The sequence below is a fragment of the Filicampus tigris genome, chromosome 7, assembly GCF_054856515.1.
Source record: "Filicampus tigris isolate MCC_2025a chromosome 7, RoL_Ftig_1.0, whole genome shotgun sequence".
In the NCBI taxonomy this organism is placed as follows: Eukaryota; Metazoa; Chordata; class Actinopteri; order Syngnathiformes; family Syngnathidae; genus Filicampus; species Filicampus tigris.
In genome coordinates this window covers 6,310,398-6,330,652 of record NC_141223.1, presented here as the reverse complement: position 1 = coordinate 6,330,652, position 20,255 = coordinate 6,310,398, and the positions used below count along the sequence as shown (strand labels likewise).

General features: G+C 39.3%; 2 protein-coding genes across 2 annotated transcripts; one reads left to right on the top strand and one right to left on the bottom strand.

Moving 5' to 3' along the window:
- Positions 1-1,204: 1,204 nt before the first annotated feature.
- Positions 1,205-15,099, bottom strand: LOC147144579 (myelin protein zero-like protein 2). The gene is made up of 5 exons (XM_086036838.1): positions 14,783-15,099; positions 4,563-4,732; positions 3,392-3,602; positions 2,986-3,154; positions 1,205-1,914 (listed from the first exon to the last, which is right to left on the bottom strand). Exons 1-5 carry the CDS (start codon positions 14,826-14,828, stop codon positions 1,743-1,745), a joined length of 768 nt encoding a protein of 255 aa, XP_085892964.1. The 5' UTR covers positions 14,829-15,099; the 3' UTR covers positions 1,205-1,742.
- Positions 15,100-15,604: 505 nt separating this feature from the next.
- LOC147144578 (T-cell surface glycoprotein CD3 epsilon chain-like) lies at positions 15,605-18,779 on the top strand. The gene is made up of 5 exons (XM_086035773.1): positions 15,605-15,980; positions 16,271-16,462; positions 16,542-16,664; positions 16,855-16,892; positions 17,626-18,779. The coding sequence occupies exons 1-5, from the start codon at positions 15,917-15,919 to the stop codon at positions 17,731-17,733; spliced, it is 525 nt and encodes a 174-aa protein (XP_085891899.1). The 5' UTR covers positions 15,605-15,916; the 3' UTR covers positions 17,734-18,779.
- The last annotated feature ends 1,476 nt before the right edge of the window (positions 18,780-20,255 follow it).

The following is a 20,255-nucleotide window of genomic DNA, read 5'->3' as shown; positions in this document are numbered from 1 at the left end:
TACCCGTCTACAGGCCGGTCTGCCCCTAATTTTAATATTTTTTTTAAAATATTGTTTAGAATGACAAATGGGAACGATATCAATATACATTGTAGATAGAGTACTCATTTGTTAATGCATACTACAAAATCCAAATGAGATTATATGCAGGCAAATCTCAGCAAAAGCAATTAAGATGCCGTGATAAAGGAGCATCACCTAGAGACCCGTCACAGGCTTTATCTGCATACGATAATCCGCTGATTTTGTTTCTATGAATACACACTTTCCCCGTTGACCCCGCCTTCATGTTCACACGCTGTCAGCCTTGCCACAGAATAAGTTAAATTGCACCCAGAGGGATAGACTTTGATCAGTACACGCAAATATGATGACAAGCACACACACACACACACACACAGAAACCTACTAACATTTTACTGGTAACTTATTTGCAGTCACGAACATCCTCGTCCAGCTCAAGTCAGGGCAGCAGACCACAGCATTAAACAACACTGAAGCTTTCAGGTAAACAAATGAAGGTTCTGCATAGCGTATGCACACAATCATTTGTACTGTATTAAAGATAATGATGCATAATTAATGCTGGGAAACAGATTGCTCTCTTACATAATAGATGAATTTGATAAAAGGATTTCAAATCATGTGAGTGTATTTAAAAATTAGGGCATGATCTCATTCATTTATTCATTCATTTGGCTTGAAGTATACTCAGCACAATGGTGTAAATATTTAAAAGGCATTTTTATTAGAAAATCATTGTGTAAAACTCTATGTCAAACATACTGTATACTCTATCGACATAAACAAAAGGAATGAAATACTTTAGGCATTAACTCAAAACCTAGAGACATTGAGGCATTTTGCTCAGTATGACATCATCAGTACAAAATAACAAATAAAAAATGCATTTCTTTACAGTCATGTTAGTGGATGTGATGTATGGAGAGAAGGTCACCGGGACAGTTTGCATTCAAAGGTTTTTCAGATCAAAACTGTGAACTCCCTCAGTCAAGACAGGAACGTACATACGTACATTCATACACATATACACATATATATACACATATATATATATATATATATATATATATATATATACACATATATATACACATATATATATATATATATATATATATATATATATATATATATATATATATATATATATATATATATATATATATATATACATATATATATACACAAATATATATATATATATATCACATTTTTCAACAATGATAGGTGCGGCTTATGCAAAGGTGCGGCTTATATATATATTTTTTTTGTTCTTTGTTTTTAGTCATTTTTTTTTAAACAGAGCGGGTGTGGCTTATATAAACGTGTGGCTTATAGTCTGTAAAATACGATATATATACATATTTTAACAAAGTTTTTTTTCTTTTTAATTCAAGTAATCGAATGTATCAGTGCAAACCCAGCCAGTGGAATATAAAATGGATTTTGAAAACGACAGTCAGCTGCTGTGTCAGCAGATTTAACTCAGCCTTTGTTCGGTCGTATGAATATTTCTAAAGGAGGCAAAAACCAACTATTTTGATCCCCTTTCAAGGACTCTCAACCTCAAACAGGACAGCCGCCGGCTTTTCCTTCAATTCATAATGACAGTGTGCATGGTTTCGAGAGCAGCAGCGCACCCTTCGTCGACTCGCCGCTTGGACGCAATGTAATTCTACTGGTAGCAAATGGGCATCCCTCTGTCTGTTCCCACCTCTTTAGTCTGAATAGTCATCTTCGTCATCGTCGTCGTCATCGTCGTCATCTGAGCTCGGGCCGCCTGAGTCGGAGCTGGGATCTTTAGTGCTGGCATCCGAGATCATTCCGTCTGAACTGTCAATCTCTATGGACGTCTGTGATAGGTACAGGTGGATGGACCTCATTGGGTGGCTAGGACATGGGAAGACGTGCGCCGTGGGGGAGACGAGAGCAACATAACACACACACACACACACACACACACACACAGAAATACATGCATGCACGTTCATGGATGGTTCATGGACATGCATGTGCAGAAGACATCACAGACAAAGAGGAAAGGACGTAGACAAGCAGATGATACAAACAGCAGCAGGGACAAAGGGTTATAGGTCACACAGGGTATCAAGAATGTGTCTATCATAATGGATAAAATGTACTTCGGACCATATGAACCACCACCTGTATTTAAAGCCACTTTTTCTCAAGAGGCAAGAATGCCTTCACCGAAATGAATTTCACAGGGAGATCTGAAAACCCAAGACTGCAAAGTGGAGCCCAAGCAAGAGAAGACATTTTTCATAAAATGAGCTGCTGTTCCAAACATTTACAACAGCAAATGGTGATGTTGGAAGGGTTAGCGCTGACTCAAACTGTCAGTCAGTATCATTGCTTTTCTCATTTGAAAAGAGCTCCAAAATTAAAGCACTTTAAATAATGTTGCAAGAGCCATAAAATGAAATTCATGGTTCCTTTTGCTTGTCTTCATAAGATTGCACCAAACATCTTACTTGTACTGCACTGCCATTTGAAATGTACTAGCCGGCAAGTAAACATTGGGAATGCCCCATTGTTCGAATGCCACATCATCAAAACATATTGTCTAAACAGAAAATTGTTATTCAAGTCCATTTAAGGGAACGAGAAAAAAACTTAGTGAATTGAAAAAAAAAAAAAAAAAAACACTGCACGTGAAAGGCACATTGTGATATTAAAAAAAGCTCTGAGTGACAAATGCTCTGTGTCTGCAAATTTTACATACAGTAAGCGCCCTTTCTCATTGTCTCCTCCTTACTGGAACCTACCCTTCAAATGGATCCAAAGATTGTGGTTGGAGAGGAAGGAAGAAGTTTAATGTCCAGCGGGAAAGAGTCAAAGACCCCAAGAAGCCCGATCCCCCACAGTCAGATGGAGAGCGAGAGAGGAAGTCTATGATTCTTCTCTCTCTCTATCACCCCTCTCCTTTTCTCCTGGCCTTACCATACGGTGGGATCTTTTCTGTCTTTGCGAGGAGCTTCCACTTCCCCTTCCCGCCTCTGCCTCTTCCTCTTGCAACTCCTGCAAGACACGATGATGATGAGGAGGAGAACCACCACAGCGATCCCTCCACCGATGGCAAACGCCAGCAGCAGAAGCTCGGAGAAAGACGCTGGAGAAGAAAACACAAAAGACGTCAACAGTGAAAAGGTAGATTGATAGATTACATTACATTCACTGTTGCAAGTGGGTGCCATTTAGCCCAGTCCATAATCTTTTCTATGTTTTTATGTGCATTTGCATTTGCTTCCTTGGGCCTCCTTTACGTCTTTTTACCAACTTTTCATTTTGGAATTAAAATTGCAGTGTGAATTCTTCACATAACGTGTGTGAAAATAAACCCTCTAACCTGTAGTGACGACACGTAGTCGAATCTCTCCAACTGAGCCGTGCACATCGGGCGGGTTCTTGACCTGGCACGTGTAAGTGCCATTGTAGGTGAACTTCACTTCACGAATTATGATGGAGGCGTCCTGGCCCATGATGTCACCAGCCCAGATGATGCGATTCCTAAAAATGCCCTCCTGAGGAGGGTATGGCTTCTGCTGGTAGTGAAACACCTACAAGGGGAAAAGCAATTCCACCATAATAATTGTCATAATTGTATTTGTTTATCCACCTAAGCATCAGCATATATATATATATATATATATATATATATATATATATATATATATATATATATATATATATATATATATATATATATATATTTTTTTTTTTTTTTCCGGCCAGGATTCTGAATTTATTCTGGGATAAGGAAAACGACTGCGACTTAAATTGTGAGATGAGAAAATAGTATTTTCAATTCTTATCTGCATTTGCAACAACATTTGATGGGTTCCTTCTTTGCGTCTGTCACCCTTCCACAACATTTCATGAAAATCAGTGAAAGCGGAAATCAACCCAAACACTTTTTTTTTGAAGAATATTTTCCCCACAGGCCCACTAGTTGAAACACGGCAATAATATTGCGTTTGTGGAATATGGGTTAAGCAGCAAAATGCACCCCTTTTTAGCCATCTCAGGGGGCTGCCATTTTGTCACTTCTGTCAACTGAAAATGACATCACAACTGCTCAGGGCTCAGATCACGACCAATCATAGCTCAGCTTCAGAAAACAGGTCAGCCGCGATTGTTCGTGACCTGAGCCCTGAGCATTTGTGATGTCATTTTCAGTCGACAGAAGTGACAAAATGGCCGCCCCCAGAGATGGATAAAAACGAGTGGATTAACTCTTATTCCACAAATGCATTTGTCAGAATGCCTTGTTTCAACTAGTGGGCTTATATAGAACATATTCTTGAAAAAAAATACCATCAAAACAATACATCTCACCTTTTCGCCTGTATGCTTGCTGGAAGCTAAAATGAGAATAAGGCTGCTATAGAAAAAGATAATTCTACTGTTTTCCCACAATACACACAAACACAGGGTCCAACCTGATAACTGAGCATACCTCAATAGACCAAGGGGATGGATGCTCCCTTGTACTTATTGAGGCATAGATCGAAACTTACTGATTCTTCTCGGCCCGGTTTAAGGGGTCTGAAGCTCCAGGAAATGATGATGGCATTGGGGTTGATCGTAGATGAACTATGGAATGTACATTTCAGACGAATGTCCGTCCCGTTGACCGCCTCCACTTCCCCAGAAGTATAAATACGGATCCCGCTGACCTGCAGCACGCCTACAACAGAAGACATATGGCAATGCCGGGCAGACAGCTCAAAGTCAATACGTACAGCAAACCGATTGCAGGAATTCATAAATACAATGTAATGAACACAACATGACTCATTCTCTTCACGAATGTTCCGCCTTGTAAGTGCTTGCGGTGTACCCGATGACCCCTGTGGCTGCTGCAAGATGAAACAATGACTTTCTGAGACAAATAAAAAAAAAATAATAATAATATATGTGTAATTCATTTTATATATTGCACCCACCCTTCCTGGAGAAGCTGAACTGATGAATGAATGCATTGTGGGGGAGCTGTGGACTTTCATTTGCATGCAATATGCATTCTATGGAGTCCAAATCTGAGGTATTTTTAGAGAGCATGCGAACACCTTAATAATATCAACAGCTATATTTGTGTTTTTCAAAGGCAGACAGCAAGATTGCACAACATCCTCACTCAACATGCCAGCAGGAGCCCCTAACAAAACAAGTTTACCAAAATAAAACCAAAATAACAAAATAAGCTGAATGCACATGTTATCCTATAGTCACTGTTATTATTGCTCCCAAGTGCAAAGAGGAGGAAACCTTTCACAGATTTATGTGTGCAACTTCCAGGTTTGTGTGCAGGATTACAAAAAAAAAAAAAAAAAAAAAAAAAAAAACTTTCCACGAATATATTTTTTCAGGTTGTGTTTTGGCATTGTCCACAGAGGAAACCATCAAGTGGATAGCGGATCCAGGAAGTTTTTTTTTTCTTCTTTATTGCAAAGGATACTGTCCATGATTGTCAACAACATAAGAGGAACATTTAGGAAATATAAAGGTCATGTAGCCTATAGTAACCGATACAAATGGAACAGTCATTCAAGAAAAATGTGAACAATAAAGAGTAGCAAGCTAGATGAAGTAGGAAAAATGATAATGATAAAGTAAATAAAAATAAAGGTAGAAAAAGGCTATGCTGTATCATGTTAGGGACAAAATGGTTTACATAAAGAAATTTAAATTAGTGTAAGCATCAATCGTTTTCAAAGCCTTTTTTAGTCAGAGAACTTGATTCAAACAATGTATTGTCTGAATTTGCTTTAAAAGAGGAAGGGGTTATTCAATATGATAAAAATGAGCGTCACTCGTGACAGAATTTACAACAAATTTGGAATGAGCATCATCTCCACCTACAGGGCTGGAGTGAAATAGATTTTTAAATTAAAATTTTTACAAATCCGCATTCAGGATTTGTTGTTTTGCAAATCTCAGAGTGTTGCATTTGTTTTCATTGCCATGGATTTGTGCAAACTCCAATCACTGGCGTTAATAGCCAAACAGATTTTTCTTTACTCACTGCCGATGTAATGCGTCACTCCATTCCATGTAGGCTGCGTGGATTCAGCTAGCGCTCAGTGACCGTGGGAATTTGAGTGTGAATGGCTGTCTGTCTCTATATGTACCCTGTGAGAGACCAATCCAGGAATTTCCAATTATGTTGTCATTTTAGGTATACTCTAAAAAATGGACCGATCCACTACTGGGTGATTATATTGGTAGTTTTGTCCAAAACAACCCAAGAAATTGGGCTGTTTTGTATAAAACGACGCAAGATGGGTCAAATTGACCCGATTAGTGGATCGGTCCGTTTTTGACCCCAAATTGTGTTATTTTTAACCCAACAGTTTTTACAGTGTAGGTTCAAGCTCTCCCGTGGCCCTAACAAGCACTATAAAAAATGTAGTTATGGCGAGCCCCAAGGCGAACCCCAAAGCAGTTCAGTTTCGTCATTGGGTTGTGGTTCTTAAATCCGCAAAGCCTCAGTCCTCAAGCAAATGGCCTTCCAGACTGAAGCTTGGTCAAGACAGCGTTGCCAGTTCATAGTTTGAAGCACTTGTTATTTCAATTAGCAATAATAATAAACTATAGCTCATAATCCAAAGGTCATACAACAGATTGCAGCCATGGCTATTGTGGATGACATCCATCTATCTGTCCATTTTATATTGCTAAGTTCATGCTAACGGGTGAGCTAAAGCCTATCAAATCTGACTTTAGGCGAGAGGCAGAGACTGGCTGCCATTCAATCACAGGACACATTCACAATCATATTCACCTTTAGGGAACATTCCAACTTTTCAATCAGCGTAGCATTCATGTTTTTGGAATGTTGGAGGAATCCAAGAGAAAATCAATGCAAACATAGGTAGAACAGACAGAGTTGAATCTCTGAATAGCCTGAGAAGATATGTTTGCTAAATCATGTTGCTCCAGATGTAAAAGAGTTCAGAAGGGCCATTCTGAGTCATATTGTTCCTTCAAGGCAGCAGATAGCTGGGAAAATGTCAGGAGGGGCTTGGGAGCTTAGGCAGCACGTTCTCTTTCTTATCAGGCTGGAGAATGCTTCCTGTGGGCCGGGATGAGAGAGCAAGGCACCCAGACGCCCCCCGTACGCCATTAAATAGGCATCTCTCTCATCACCGGGATCGGACGTCCTTATTTCACTGTATTGTGTTTTAAATGGGCCTGATGACACGTGAGAGATAAGGCGAATGTTGGCACATATCCATCACATCTGTGTAAAATAAAAATGCAAACGTGCCGGTGCGATCAAATGTGGCGAGAGTTTCAGATGACTGTATTTGAATTGCTATTGACGGGACTCAATTCAGTGAACACTATATGCACAAGAACCTACAAGGGTATTGTCACAAAAGGGTAGCCATGGCAACACACGAATACAAGCAACTTTTATCAGTACAATTCCCAAATTTGGGGATTATTTACGATGAATAAACGTATTGCTACACTTATTTTTACTATTGCTTAATTGTGTTGTCTACTTTCCAGGAGGGGAATAAGCAGTCACCATTGGGATGAGCAATGGCGCAATTCCTCCTCCAGTCAAATTATTTAAAAGCTCAATTGAGTCATCATACTTCTCTTTGCATCTTCAAAGCTATAACACCGCATTACACATATCTCCCTTAACCGATCGGTATTTGAATTTAAACAAGCGTCGCTAATCTACGCTTTCAAGTATAGCCGAGTGGATTACGAATTGAGGTTAATTTTCAATGAAGATCAAATAGCAGAGCGCCTCTTACTACACTCATTCCTACAATGAATTGCTTTGGTGGATTCTGAGAGTTGTTTTTTTTTTTTTTTCTTTAATTATTGAACGTTAATTCAATTGCTGTGAGGCTATGAAATTTTTAAGGTTTGATTGCACTGGAAGAGAAGGAAAAAGAGTTTAAATTAGAACAAGAGCTCAACTGTGGACGAGAATGGGGCGATGAAGTATGTATTGGAGCTTGTTCGGAAGAGTTATTTGTTCAGGTCTTTGTCGGGCCATTCTTCCACCCCACCATATCTCTCTGTCTGCTCTAAATTGTTCCTTGTTTAATTTAAACATCCTGCTTGGCTAATGTCTACCACACCCATCTTTTAGTGTGAGAGAGCAGGAAAGAGAAACATTTCCAATGAAGCTCTTTGCCATACAGAGGTGCAGTGTGGAGAGCCAATTTTTGGGGTATGTTTACATTTTGGCCATTCCGCCAATGTTGCTATTTGAATTCTGGCCGAGATGTAAACGGCAAACTTGTTGAAACCATTTTATTCTACTTGTCATTATTGTGTCACACGTCCAGAGTGGAGAACGCAGTGGTCAACTGGCCAGTCAGAACGTAAAGGAAGCAAAGACCTTCATTCGGTGCAAAGTAAGTCAAGGCCACTTTGAGGAGATTCAGTTTGCTTAGCTTGGCAGGCGTCCCGTGATTGTATAAAAGCCTTACAAAGAAAGTGAAAAATATGAGGTTGTGTTTTCTCCTGCTGATATAATACAGTATATTTCTCTAATGTCAAATGCCTCAAAGTGCATAACTCCTGCCACAGATGCTGTTTGCTCAGTTTTACGCCACTGTGTATGTCCAGTGTAGATGCCACTGGGCTTTGCGCCAGCTAAAACAGGAATAATATACAATATCCATTATATGAGTAAGTTATGTCCGGCCTACCGTCTTAGACTCAAAATCTGTTATACAATAACTAGTGGTGTTAATTCACCTGCAATCCCCACCAACATGTTTCCATAGGACCAAGATGAATATTCCAAACACAGAAAGATTTACTTTTCCCAAAAACAGGCAAATACAGGGTATTTTGTTCAATGATTATTCATACACTGAACGCACCAAATGAAAGAATAGACTCTCTCCTTTCACCAGGAAAAAGTATCATTCTGACTTTTTCCGTTCTTTTATAATCAGCAGTACGACAGAGGCAAGTTTTACAAAATTGAGCTGTTTCTCCCAGTGGACTCACAAACTGTGCGGCTCTCGTGTCTAAAATGGGACATTGCTGCCATCTACTGGTCGCTGTGCATCAGTAAAGTTGTTTCCAAGTTTTGAAATTTATAGACGAGCACATGCTCCGCCTCCCATCCCCGTTGAAAAATGTAATTGACGTATTGAAGTATACTCGTCAATGGCAGCGAGTGAGTTAACTATATTTTTTAAGATTGAAAAAAGAACTATATACTGAGAGTTATTTCTACTTGTACCTCTCGCGTAGCAAAAAGAGCTAAAGAGAATACCTCTCAGTATAATGTGATGTAGTTGGACACGACCGCCGCCACATTATAAGCATTTTTAATAAAGCTTTTATAACTTGCCCTGTACTGAAACTTACCAGATTTTGCTGACTATTTACCTAATGTGGTGTATGTATCGAGAGTCAACAGTCAAATGACAGTAAGGGAGACTGGACCCGTGGTCATTGTTGGGTTTATGATTTCATCCCGGGCGGTCATCAACAGGTGTTAACGCATTTAACAGAAGAGCTGCAACATCTGACGTCTCAATCAGGTATTAGGATGTGACTCCAAAGCCGGACAAATCAAGTACCGTACGATTTTATTCCAGGGTGTTTTGTACCTTTCCTCTCTTCATCGTGGCTCAGAAACAAAGGGAGCAGCAAAGGAAACCTGAGTCTCTGTTACTTCAGTTGTGGAGGAAACACTTAGGACATGGACAAAACATGAATAGCTCAGTGTATTACAAAGAGACTCTTCTCTTGTTTGAGAAGGGCTTCACAGACTTTTTTTTTTTGCCTTTTTGAAAACAAGGCATGTCTTTCATGGTCAGGATTCAAAGCTAGAAAAACAGTTTCAGGTAACAATGTATGTGCAGACCAGGAGGACAGAGACTGGTGAAATGGACTCTACGTTACGTGTATACATTGGAGTTAATAACTGCTATATTTTGCCAAACTTCCAGGGCAAGAGAGGCAAATGTTATTGTTATGACTAAAGGGCGAATGACAAGACATAGTAGTTTACAGTGCTCGGGTTTTGTCAGGAGGGGCACTGAACATCCCAAAACAGAACAACGTAGACCACAACTGAAAGCAGTAAAGGCTAGAGAGGATACGACAAATAGGAAAAATAAAGATATTGGAGATTGTGGAGTTATTCATAGATCATGAATAAATATTGGCACGTATCATCTCACGAGCACACATTTCCATTTATAGACTATTACTGACCATTGAACAATCACTTTTATGTGTTCAAATAACTCTTTCGCCCATCCAATCTTTGACTGGTCATTATTACCTTGAACCTGAAATTATAATTACAAACAATTAAATACAAAATACACAATATACTACTAGTACATAATAAAATTGTTGCAAATCGCCGGCAACCAGTCCAAGGTGCACCGCCACTTTCTCTCAAAGTTAGGTATACAGTACATGATTTCTTGAAGAAACAAAATTCCTGAGAATCTATAAGAATCTATAAGGTGTGTGAATGCAGAAAAGAATTTTAATCCATCAAACCGCCTCTATTGTCACCTCGTAGCTGACTCAACAACTTTCCGGTATGACAAACACTTCGATCCGAACACAGAGCCTACACGCCTCAACTAGATATAGTGAATATATGCAACCTTTGTAACACTTTCAGATTCCCGTCCATAAACTCTGAAACTAGACTAGGCCTATAAGGTTAGGTGTCCTTATGGTGGTTAGCGGTGGAATAGAGTGAATCTACCGTTATCAGCTCTGCAGATAAACACTAACCCTAAATCTCTTCAGGTTACAGCTGACCTTTGCCATGCACCCAGCAAGAAAACACAAAAATCAGATCAAATCAACTATGGCACATTAAGTGTGCCATGTATACAGCAGCTAATGAGGTTATGCGTTCACTATAACTTAATAGTTCATCTGTTAACAAGTAGTCTGGGGAAAACAATCTCCTTTTTTTGGCACAGGAAGTCACTTTAGGAAGTCCGAGTCATTTTTGAGCAAGGGCCGCATTCACCCCGACGGTTAGCATTATTGCATGCTTTCCTGATAAACATTTGCAACAATAAACAATCTGAACTAATATTAACAACTTGGGACGCAACTAACGATTGTTTTAATAATCGATTAATTTGTCGATTAAATGTAGACTGGGTTAAAAGATAAAGTAAAGTTTTTACTTCCACTCTTTATTAAAAAGCAGGGCATTACTTTCAAATTGACATTGCTGAAAAAGCACAAACTAAATTCATTAATTTAATCAATTGAAAAGAAAATTGGCAAGAATGTTGATTATTGTTTTCCAAAGGACAGTAAAAGCAAATGTGTTGATTCAACACAAATATATTAAGTCTGCTTTCATGAAGGACTACAGAAATTGGAGGATATTTACCGTTGAGAGCCTGAAATTCCAAGGATTTGGACAATTTCAAATTAACTAAGGTTTCTGAACGATTAATCAATTTGAAAAACAATTATTAATTAATTTGGTGATCGATTAGGTGTTGATTAATCGGTTATTCGGTGCACCTCTATTAATAACGCAACTGTGTTATCACTTACAATAGTATCTATTTATTCGAAATTTGCGTCATTGGACGATTGTCTCTTACCTCCCCACTTGCTCTCTTTTGTCACATTTTTATTGCGTCATTGGACGATTGTCTCTTACCTCCCCACTTGCTCTCTTTTGTCACATTTTTATTCATATATTTTATTTACAAGTTTGACATTTTCACTTTTAGCACATCTAAACCAGGCTCAGGCACTCCTGTAAAGACTCTGATTTCCAAGGTCTTTTTTTGTATGACCATCTACACTCAAACCAGCTTGGCAGGATGATTTTGTCAGATAACATCGCTGTCATGACCTGCTGCTTCGCGAGGTAAAATTCCTGAAAACCTGCGTTTTGCTGGACCAAAACTGTACACTGCTTTTGAAAAGTCAAGAAGCAGACTGACACAGATGTGGTGTTCAATGGCGGACCCGCTATTTGAACCTTGACTCAACCAAAGTAACAAGAACCTCGTTCAATATTCCGAATCCCCGTTTGAGGCGAACATAGCCTTTTGTTTTTAACACTTCACAAAGAGCACCTTGCTTCCACAGATGTGTGCTTAGTCCTCTGCGCTGGCCATTATTGTGATCTTACACTCGAGCAGAACTCCAAAGCCAGACATCCTTCCAAGGTGTGTCAACACAGCTCAGCATGTCAATAATCAAAGCAAAGCTTTGTTAGACTGATCCACTGTTGTGGTTAGATTAGATACACCGTAATATTGTTACATGCAGACAAATAGTATAAACAACGCGGTACAACTGCCAACAGAATGAAGCTGAAGCCTAAACAACCAATGGAAGCGCCGGAATGCCGCAGTCAACAACAGCCATCTGTTCTCTCTTTCTCTCTAGTGTGTGTGTCCTCATGTGTGTGTGTGTGTGCGTGTGTGTGAAACCAGAAAGTCAGGACAGGTTGGCGCATGTCAACACTGTAGGCTTCACATAAGACTTCTTGTGAAAATGATCATGATCGGGGAAAGTAATAAAGTACCCCCTGCCCCCCGCAAAAAAAAACAAAAAAAATGGAATGCTGTTTGTTTTTGTTCAAGACAGAGAGGACACTCAATCTAGTAAAATATGCCGCATAGACATACAAGTACGTGCGAATTCTTGCCATCTGCATGTGACATTTTTTTTAACTTGACTTTCTGACTGAAAGTATTTTTAAAGTGGAAGTCAACCCAAACATATTTTTTTCAAAAATATGTTCCCAGCAGGCCCCCTAGTTGAAACACGGCATTCTGATTAATTTTGCGTTTGTGGAATATAAATTAAGCAGCAAAATGCACTTGTTTTTAGCCATTTCTGGGGGGCGGCCATTTTGTCTTCTGTCAATTGAAAATGACATCACAACTGCTCACAACGACCAATCACGGCTGACCTGTTTTCTGAATCTGAGCCGTGACTGGTCGTTGTGAGCAGTTGCGATGTCATTTTCAGTTGACAGAAGACAAAATGGCCGCCCCCAGAGATGGCTAAAAACGAGTGGATTAACACTTATTCCACAAACGCAATATGTATGAGAATGCCCTGTTTCAACTAGTGGGCTTGCATAGAACATATTCTTGAAAAAAATATGTTTGCGTTGACTTCCACTTTAAGGCTACTGCCTGCAATTACTAAAGCGTTTGTAATTATTGCTATGACTGTTAATCAACAAAGTTTAATCTTGTATAAGTGTATATATGTTAAAGGGACGGCTATATCAGCTGATTCTCACTGAAGTATTTACAAAATAAGGTATTGCATTGTACAAGTATTACGGGCAACAATCCTTGGAAACGGTTGTCTTTTTCACTGTACGCCTAGAACATTGTGTTCAACCTGCACATGCTATGAAAGCAGCAAGGGTCCAAAATGTACCACTCCAAGGACAAGAATTCCACTCCAAAAACTACGTACAGTGGAACATCAATTCATGAACAGCCAAATTCAAGATTTTCAGACAACTATTGCTTCAGTACCAGAACAGTCCTGGGATCCACGTGGAATTATTTGTGCTTCCTTTCACATAGTGTCAAGTATTTCAGATGTCTGATTAGTGATTTGTTTTGGTTTTCTGTGTGTTAGCCCTCAGCTTCCATTAAACGAGAAGTGTTGTTGATGCTGTTTATCAGGAAGCTCTGGGAAGTGTCGCGGTTGCGACGGTGGCCGCTAAGCTCTCGCTGGTGCTCCTTGCCCGGCATCTGCAAAAGCGTATTGGCTCTAGGGCTGGAATGAATTACTCCCGTTTTCATTCATTTTAATGGGAAAAATGTCTTTAGTTCCCAAACAGAGCCTCAAAATGGGGAGGAAAAAGTTCAGGAATTGAGAGTTCACTTATATGAACAAGCTTATCTGCCAAATTGTTGGTAATGTGACCCATATGTAAAAAAAATACCTATTTTTTTCATACGTAGTTGCGATTCTATGCCCTGAGGTCAACGCTTCACAAAAACAAACTTCAGTGTGCTTGTTTGAGCATGACTTCCACTGTTTGCCAAGATACCAAAACTGAAGGATGTGATTGCAATGACACAATGCCGTGGCATTGTGATCGGTTAAACACACCTTTTTTCCGATCGACATGCTCAAATTTGTTCAGCGCTTGCATCCTTATCCAGGGTTCTTACGTCCTATGCGCCTTCAACGGTGGCACATGATACTTTGGAAGGATTCATATTAATGCTACTATTTCTTTGACAGTTATTGGGTTCAATCAGTGACATGTGAGCGGAAGCATCTTATTATGTTTTCATTGTGTACATGCATGGTGTAAATTGTTGTGATGTCAATGGGCATATCCTGGATATCCTGAGACCGTGTGCGTCAAACGGTACCATTCAATGTACATTCCCGTAAAAGGGAGGAAATGAGTGAGGCAAAACAAAATGGAGCTGTGACAATTGGCTGATTGGCAATTACTGCCAAGGCATTCTATTTCCACCCTTGATTCCTCCCTTAAGGCTATTTAGTGATCCCAACCCACGCCACTGCGCCAGGTTATGACGCATGACGACCGCTCCAAGACGCAGGTTCAAGTCCCTACGGGGGTTTCACAATTTTAGTATTGTCTTTCAGTTTGGAAGTGCTATTAACGGTCCCAAGACGTATTTAACACATAAACACATGTTGATTATCGTTCAAAACAATGTGGAATTTGTATTAATTCCTAATTTATTATGATGTTAAATGGCTACGTGTAAAGAGAGTCTCTCACCTGAAGCTGCGAGTCCACACAGGAAAAAAATCCCCTTTACGCACATTGGGAGACTGTCCAGTGATCAAGACGACTCGAGACTGACAAACCGACAATCCCACGTTGACCGGCGAAGACTAAAATACTCAAGTTACTCTTCAGTTCGTCTTTTTTTCTTTCTTTCTTTCTCTCTTTTTTTAATTTTTTTTTAGGGAGAAATCAACTCGGGAGTTTTCACCTCGATATACTTCGTCTAACCACCAAGGACGCGTCCTGACTCGCCACTGGTTTTTCTCAAGTCAGTCATGTCCTCCTCCCACCCACCTCAGTGGCAAACCTCCAACTCTCCTCACTGCCTCCTTCCTTCCCGTAAAACTTCCCTTCCCTTTCAAACGTAAATTTCGAATGCAAAAATTGTCGGCTTGCTAAACTAACCTGTTTTGCTGTTGGACTCAATGGATGTTGCGCAAACACGTTGACGATTATTTGGAAAGGTGTATGTGAAATAATAAACGGAAGCAAAAACGATGATGATGATGATGATGATGATGATGATGATGATGATGATTATAAATAATAATAATAATAATAATAATAATAATAATAATAATAACTGAACGAGAAAGATTTAAGATAAGTGGTGATGGCACTATTCGCACATAATAAGTTGCCTATTTAACCATAATTAGGTGGTTTGAGTTGGAGATTCGCGTGAGCATGGGCATGACGTGTTATGTGCACCGTTAAGCCATAAGAGGGCAGAACTGCACTTTAATTTATGGCGACCACCAGTCAGTATAGACAGCGATCTGTACAGTTCAGTATTTCCATCGAGTTGGCGGGAAAAGATGCGGTTTTGAAAGAATATTTAATTATAATAATAGTATGTTTATTATTATTCGAAACTACACTAAATAGATATTGTAACTCCAGCGCGTGGCCGTCTTCGAGTGTGCTTGCATATGCGCGCGTGTGTGCGTGCATATACGTGCGCCTGCGCGTGTGAGCGACAGTTTGAGAGTCAGACAGAGAGCAGCTATAGGTCCCAAAGCTTTACTTAAATGTTGCAGTGACTGCATGGAACGTTTTGACTATTGAAGAGAATTACTCGGGGGGAAAAACACGGAAATCCTGAAATATAATCTTCAGAAGAATATGTACAAGGGCTCTTTGCTTTTTTGCCACCTCTTGATAATAAGTGCCGTGGAAGCTGGGACAGGTAAAAGTTTGCTTTTTGTGTGTGTTGGCTAGATAATTTAAATACATTCGTATTGGTCTCGTTGACCACTCATTGAAAATGGTCGGAATCGTCATTGGCACAAATGTCCTGCCTAATCTGAGTACCATATTTATATGAAATTACAGTTGACAATGAATGCCTGTTGATAATGTCTTTGGTACGACATTAGCATTGTTACATGAGCTAACACATCAAATAATTGTGTTTTAGTTGACATCAGGATAGAAAGCAAGCGCTTAATGTGATCGCTAATGTTTTTCTTATATAAGGTGGAGTGACATTCTGGAGGGAGAATTTCACAATGACATGTCCAGAAAATGGGACTTGGTTCAAAAAAGGAGAACCCCTGCACACCTCAAGTCATTCCTTGACAGTTGACGGCAACAACAAAGGCCTTTACCATTGTGAATATAACAACAACAACAACAACATGAAATATTATTTCTATGTGGAAGGAAAGGGTCAGTGCACGCAGTGTATGTGTTAGTATGAGATCTTTGTGATTGTTGAGGTCTCACTTTCTGTGCCCCCTTCTTTCAGTCTGCACTAATTGTTTTGAGCTGGACGCAGAACTATTTGGGATGCTCATTGTTGCGGATATGAGCATAACAATTATTTTGATGATACTCATCTACAAGTGCACCAAGAAGAAAAGTTCAAAAGGTACGAAACGCTGTGACAGAGTGATTGTGTTCTTGTGTGTATATATACTGTACATGGATTTTAATTTTTTTTTCTTTTTCTTTTTTTGTATCAAGAATAATCAAATATTTTTTTTTACATAATGAACGGTTTACTTTTTTTTTTTTTATGATTCATTATGTGTAACTTTATTTCTGTAATAATCTTTTAGAACCTGCAAGCCCGGCCCCTCCTTCTCCTGGTTATGACGTAAGTAAAAGAAGATGCAATAAACAACATATTTTCCACGACAACATGTTCTTACAAGTATTAAGATGGGAACAACATAATGTTTTAACCGTAGACAGACAGAGGAATCACTCAGGCTGAATAAAATCAGTTCAAGAGCATTATAGTCAACCTCTGATTGTGGAAGCAATATCCCGTAGAAAATATTGCCAATGGGATTCATTCAGGCATTCATTGAATATGAGTAGTTCCATCGTAGCCATATGAGCATCTGTGTGTATCACACACATGCAGCCGCGCAAGGAGAGATGTCAAAGTGAAAGGGGTACCCAAACAGTAGTACACTTCTTGAGCTGGGGCCTGGGGTGGTCTGTCAAAAAGATTCAGGAAGTAGACTTGCAGAACTGGATGGTTAATTATATTTTGTGCAAGACCGATATCGCAAGAGCGACTCCTCGCGTGATTCATTCTTTTCTTTTCTTTTTTTTTTTTTCTTTATTAAGGGAGACCCTTTGGATTAAAACCTCTAACATGAATACAGTAAATATGAGGGGGGGATGATGAATAAATAAAAACAGAGGGGAAATGCATCATTCACTTCCGCCTCGTCAGAAATCCAATCAATCGGCTACTATGTCTGCGGTGTAACTAGAGCGGGACCAAGTGACTTTGAAACCTACCTGTGATGTATTCTGCCTTCAGAGATACTGTATTGTGAGTCTCTAAACAGCCTCATTCATTGTTTTGTTGACAGCACCTGAACACGCACTCCCAGGATCCATACTCTTTTCTCAACAGCGGCAAACCGAGAGCTGAGCCACCTGTGGCGGGTTACGAGTTGAAACGGAAGACAAACAACTGAATCAATGAAGAGAGCTTTTGCTCTTATTAGTGCTCGTATTCTGCCAGCTCACATTTACACTGGCAGGTCACTTATTTCGTCATAAGCAACATTAAGAAAGTTCAATTGTAACGTATTTCAGAGCAACGTGTGCCCATTTGTAACTGTCACTGTGCAGCCTAACACAATACACCTGACAAACACGGTTGATATGCACTGGACATAAAGGGCTGCAAAGACTATCCAATGGTACCTCTAAGGTCAAAAATCATCTGTCCTTGGGTGCTAGATGACCTCTGATTTGTTCTGAGTTTGTGAAAAATTAGTTTGCATAGCAAGTCATGGAAAACGAAATACATCCATTATTCTTTTACCAGCCAAAGTGTCACTATCATAAAACCTTTATTAATTGCGCATGCAGTAGTGATGGACAAATGAAGCTTCATGAAACACTCGTGATAAATGTTGACTCTAATTGCCACTTTGGCTTGAAGATGAAGTGGAAATTTGATAAAGTTCCATTTAAATTTTAATTTTCCTTTATCTTTAAAACAAGAGCACCATCTAGAGGAATACAACAAATACATCACAAGTGCTTCATGAAGCTTCGTTTTCCTTTCACTAGCAAGCAGCGCTTTAAGATATATTTCAATATTTTTTTATATCATAGAAGTGAAATAAATAATTACCGTTACTTATCTAGCTCATAGATAAGTGCAGAAGAAAGTAGAAAGATTGATTAAGGTGAACTAACTTCATTTCTTCCCTGTTACACAAGGGGGAAAAGAAGTTAACCTCTGTATATTAAAACATATAAACAAATAACTGTATAGCCACACTTTGACGAATGTACAGAAAAATGGTATCGAGTAATGTTTCATATTTTGAACTAAATCCTCTAGCCGAATTTATACTTCAATTCCAAATAAAATCCTGTTTGTTTTACATATTACGTAGTGGAATGTACTGTGTATTATACAATGTAGCCTACTGTCTGTGACTATCACCTGACTCTCAACATATTCTTGTGAAGGACAGTTCAATAAATGCAGTTATTGTTCTCTTTCCTTTTCATGTTTGTGGTTGGAAACATTAATGTGATACTTTGACAGATATGAGTGGAGGTTCAACACGTGACACCTTCTTGAAACCGCAGCTCATATCCGTTCGGCGCACAGACGTGGTGCCGTCACCTGCTTGTGTGAGGTGAACAAAAAGAGACAATTGAAGCAACATCCGCTAGCTCCTTTACTGTGTAAAAAAAAAAAAAAAAAATGCTTGGCTACTCATTTTGTCACCATTGCATTTTCCCAGCAGCACCTTAAAAATGAAGTCAACGCAAACATATTTTTTTCAAGAATATGTTCTATGCAAGCCCGCTAGTTGAAACAAGCCATTCTGATAAATATTGCGTTTGTGGAATAAGTCTTAATCCACTCGTTTTTAGCCATCTCCGGGGGCGACCATTTTGTCTTCTGTCGATGCGCTTGTTTGGGAATTTGGTTCGTCCTTCTCTGCTCGGCTGTGCATTCTGGCATACCGAGGTTGTTTGCTTTGACATGCTCGGCGCACCTGACAATTTGGTGGCTGAAAGTAGGCTAAACTTTACGCCTGCTGGAACCACGTCTAACTATTGGCGCAGGTGCTGTAATGCGTTTTGGTGAATTTGTTCAAGGTCCAGGCAGACAGATTCTGAGCTTCGCGGACATGTTTGGTGGATGTAATTGTATTTTATTCGTATAATAAATGTGACAACTAGGCTTTACACGATCGGGATTTTGATCAGTGAGTTTGAAAATAACGATACTCGATCACCAATTTGATCAGAAGATGGAGCAAACTATCAACTGTATTTCAACGACTTGTATATTTACTCTACAGTCGACCTCCGCCATTCGAAGGGGACATGGAAGGGCCCGGCCCACAAAATGCGAAAATCTTTGAGTTTCATGAAAAAAAATGACACAAATTAGTAAAAAATAGCATTTGACTCGCGTTGTTCCCATATTGAAGTCATCAGGTTTACACCTTTTGGACATGAAACGTTTTTTTGTTTTTTTTAATGCTGAGTACCATCATAAAACAAGTGTAAAATCAGAACTGAGTCATTTAGCGGGGATATTTTTTTTATTGCTGACATCAATTTCAAGTCCAGAACTATAAAAATAAATGCTGATGTTTGCTTCATTGTTGAGGTCCTTTAAAGGGATATAGAGGGCGCTGCCTCTGCCAGCAAATCAAGTCGACTGTGTTCACACACACAACTGAGCACACCACCCTTTGTTAAATGCGCCACGCACACAAAAATACCATAACTTAGTCTGCGCAAATCTGCGTCCCTGCACCAGACTTGCACTGCGCATGAAAATAGAACCCAATGAGTGCAAAGTAACAAAAACATTAAACTTTATATGAAAAGTAATTGAACTAACTACTAACTTTTCACCTGTGGAAAACAGACATTTTTTTTTCATTTTTTTATTTTTTATTAATGAATATTGTAAAAACTTTGCTGCTGCATAGTGTAGTGTTTAATATAGCGT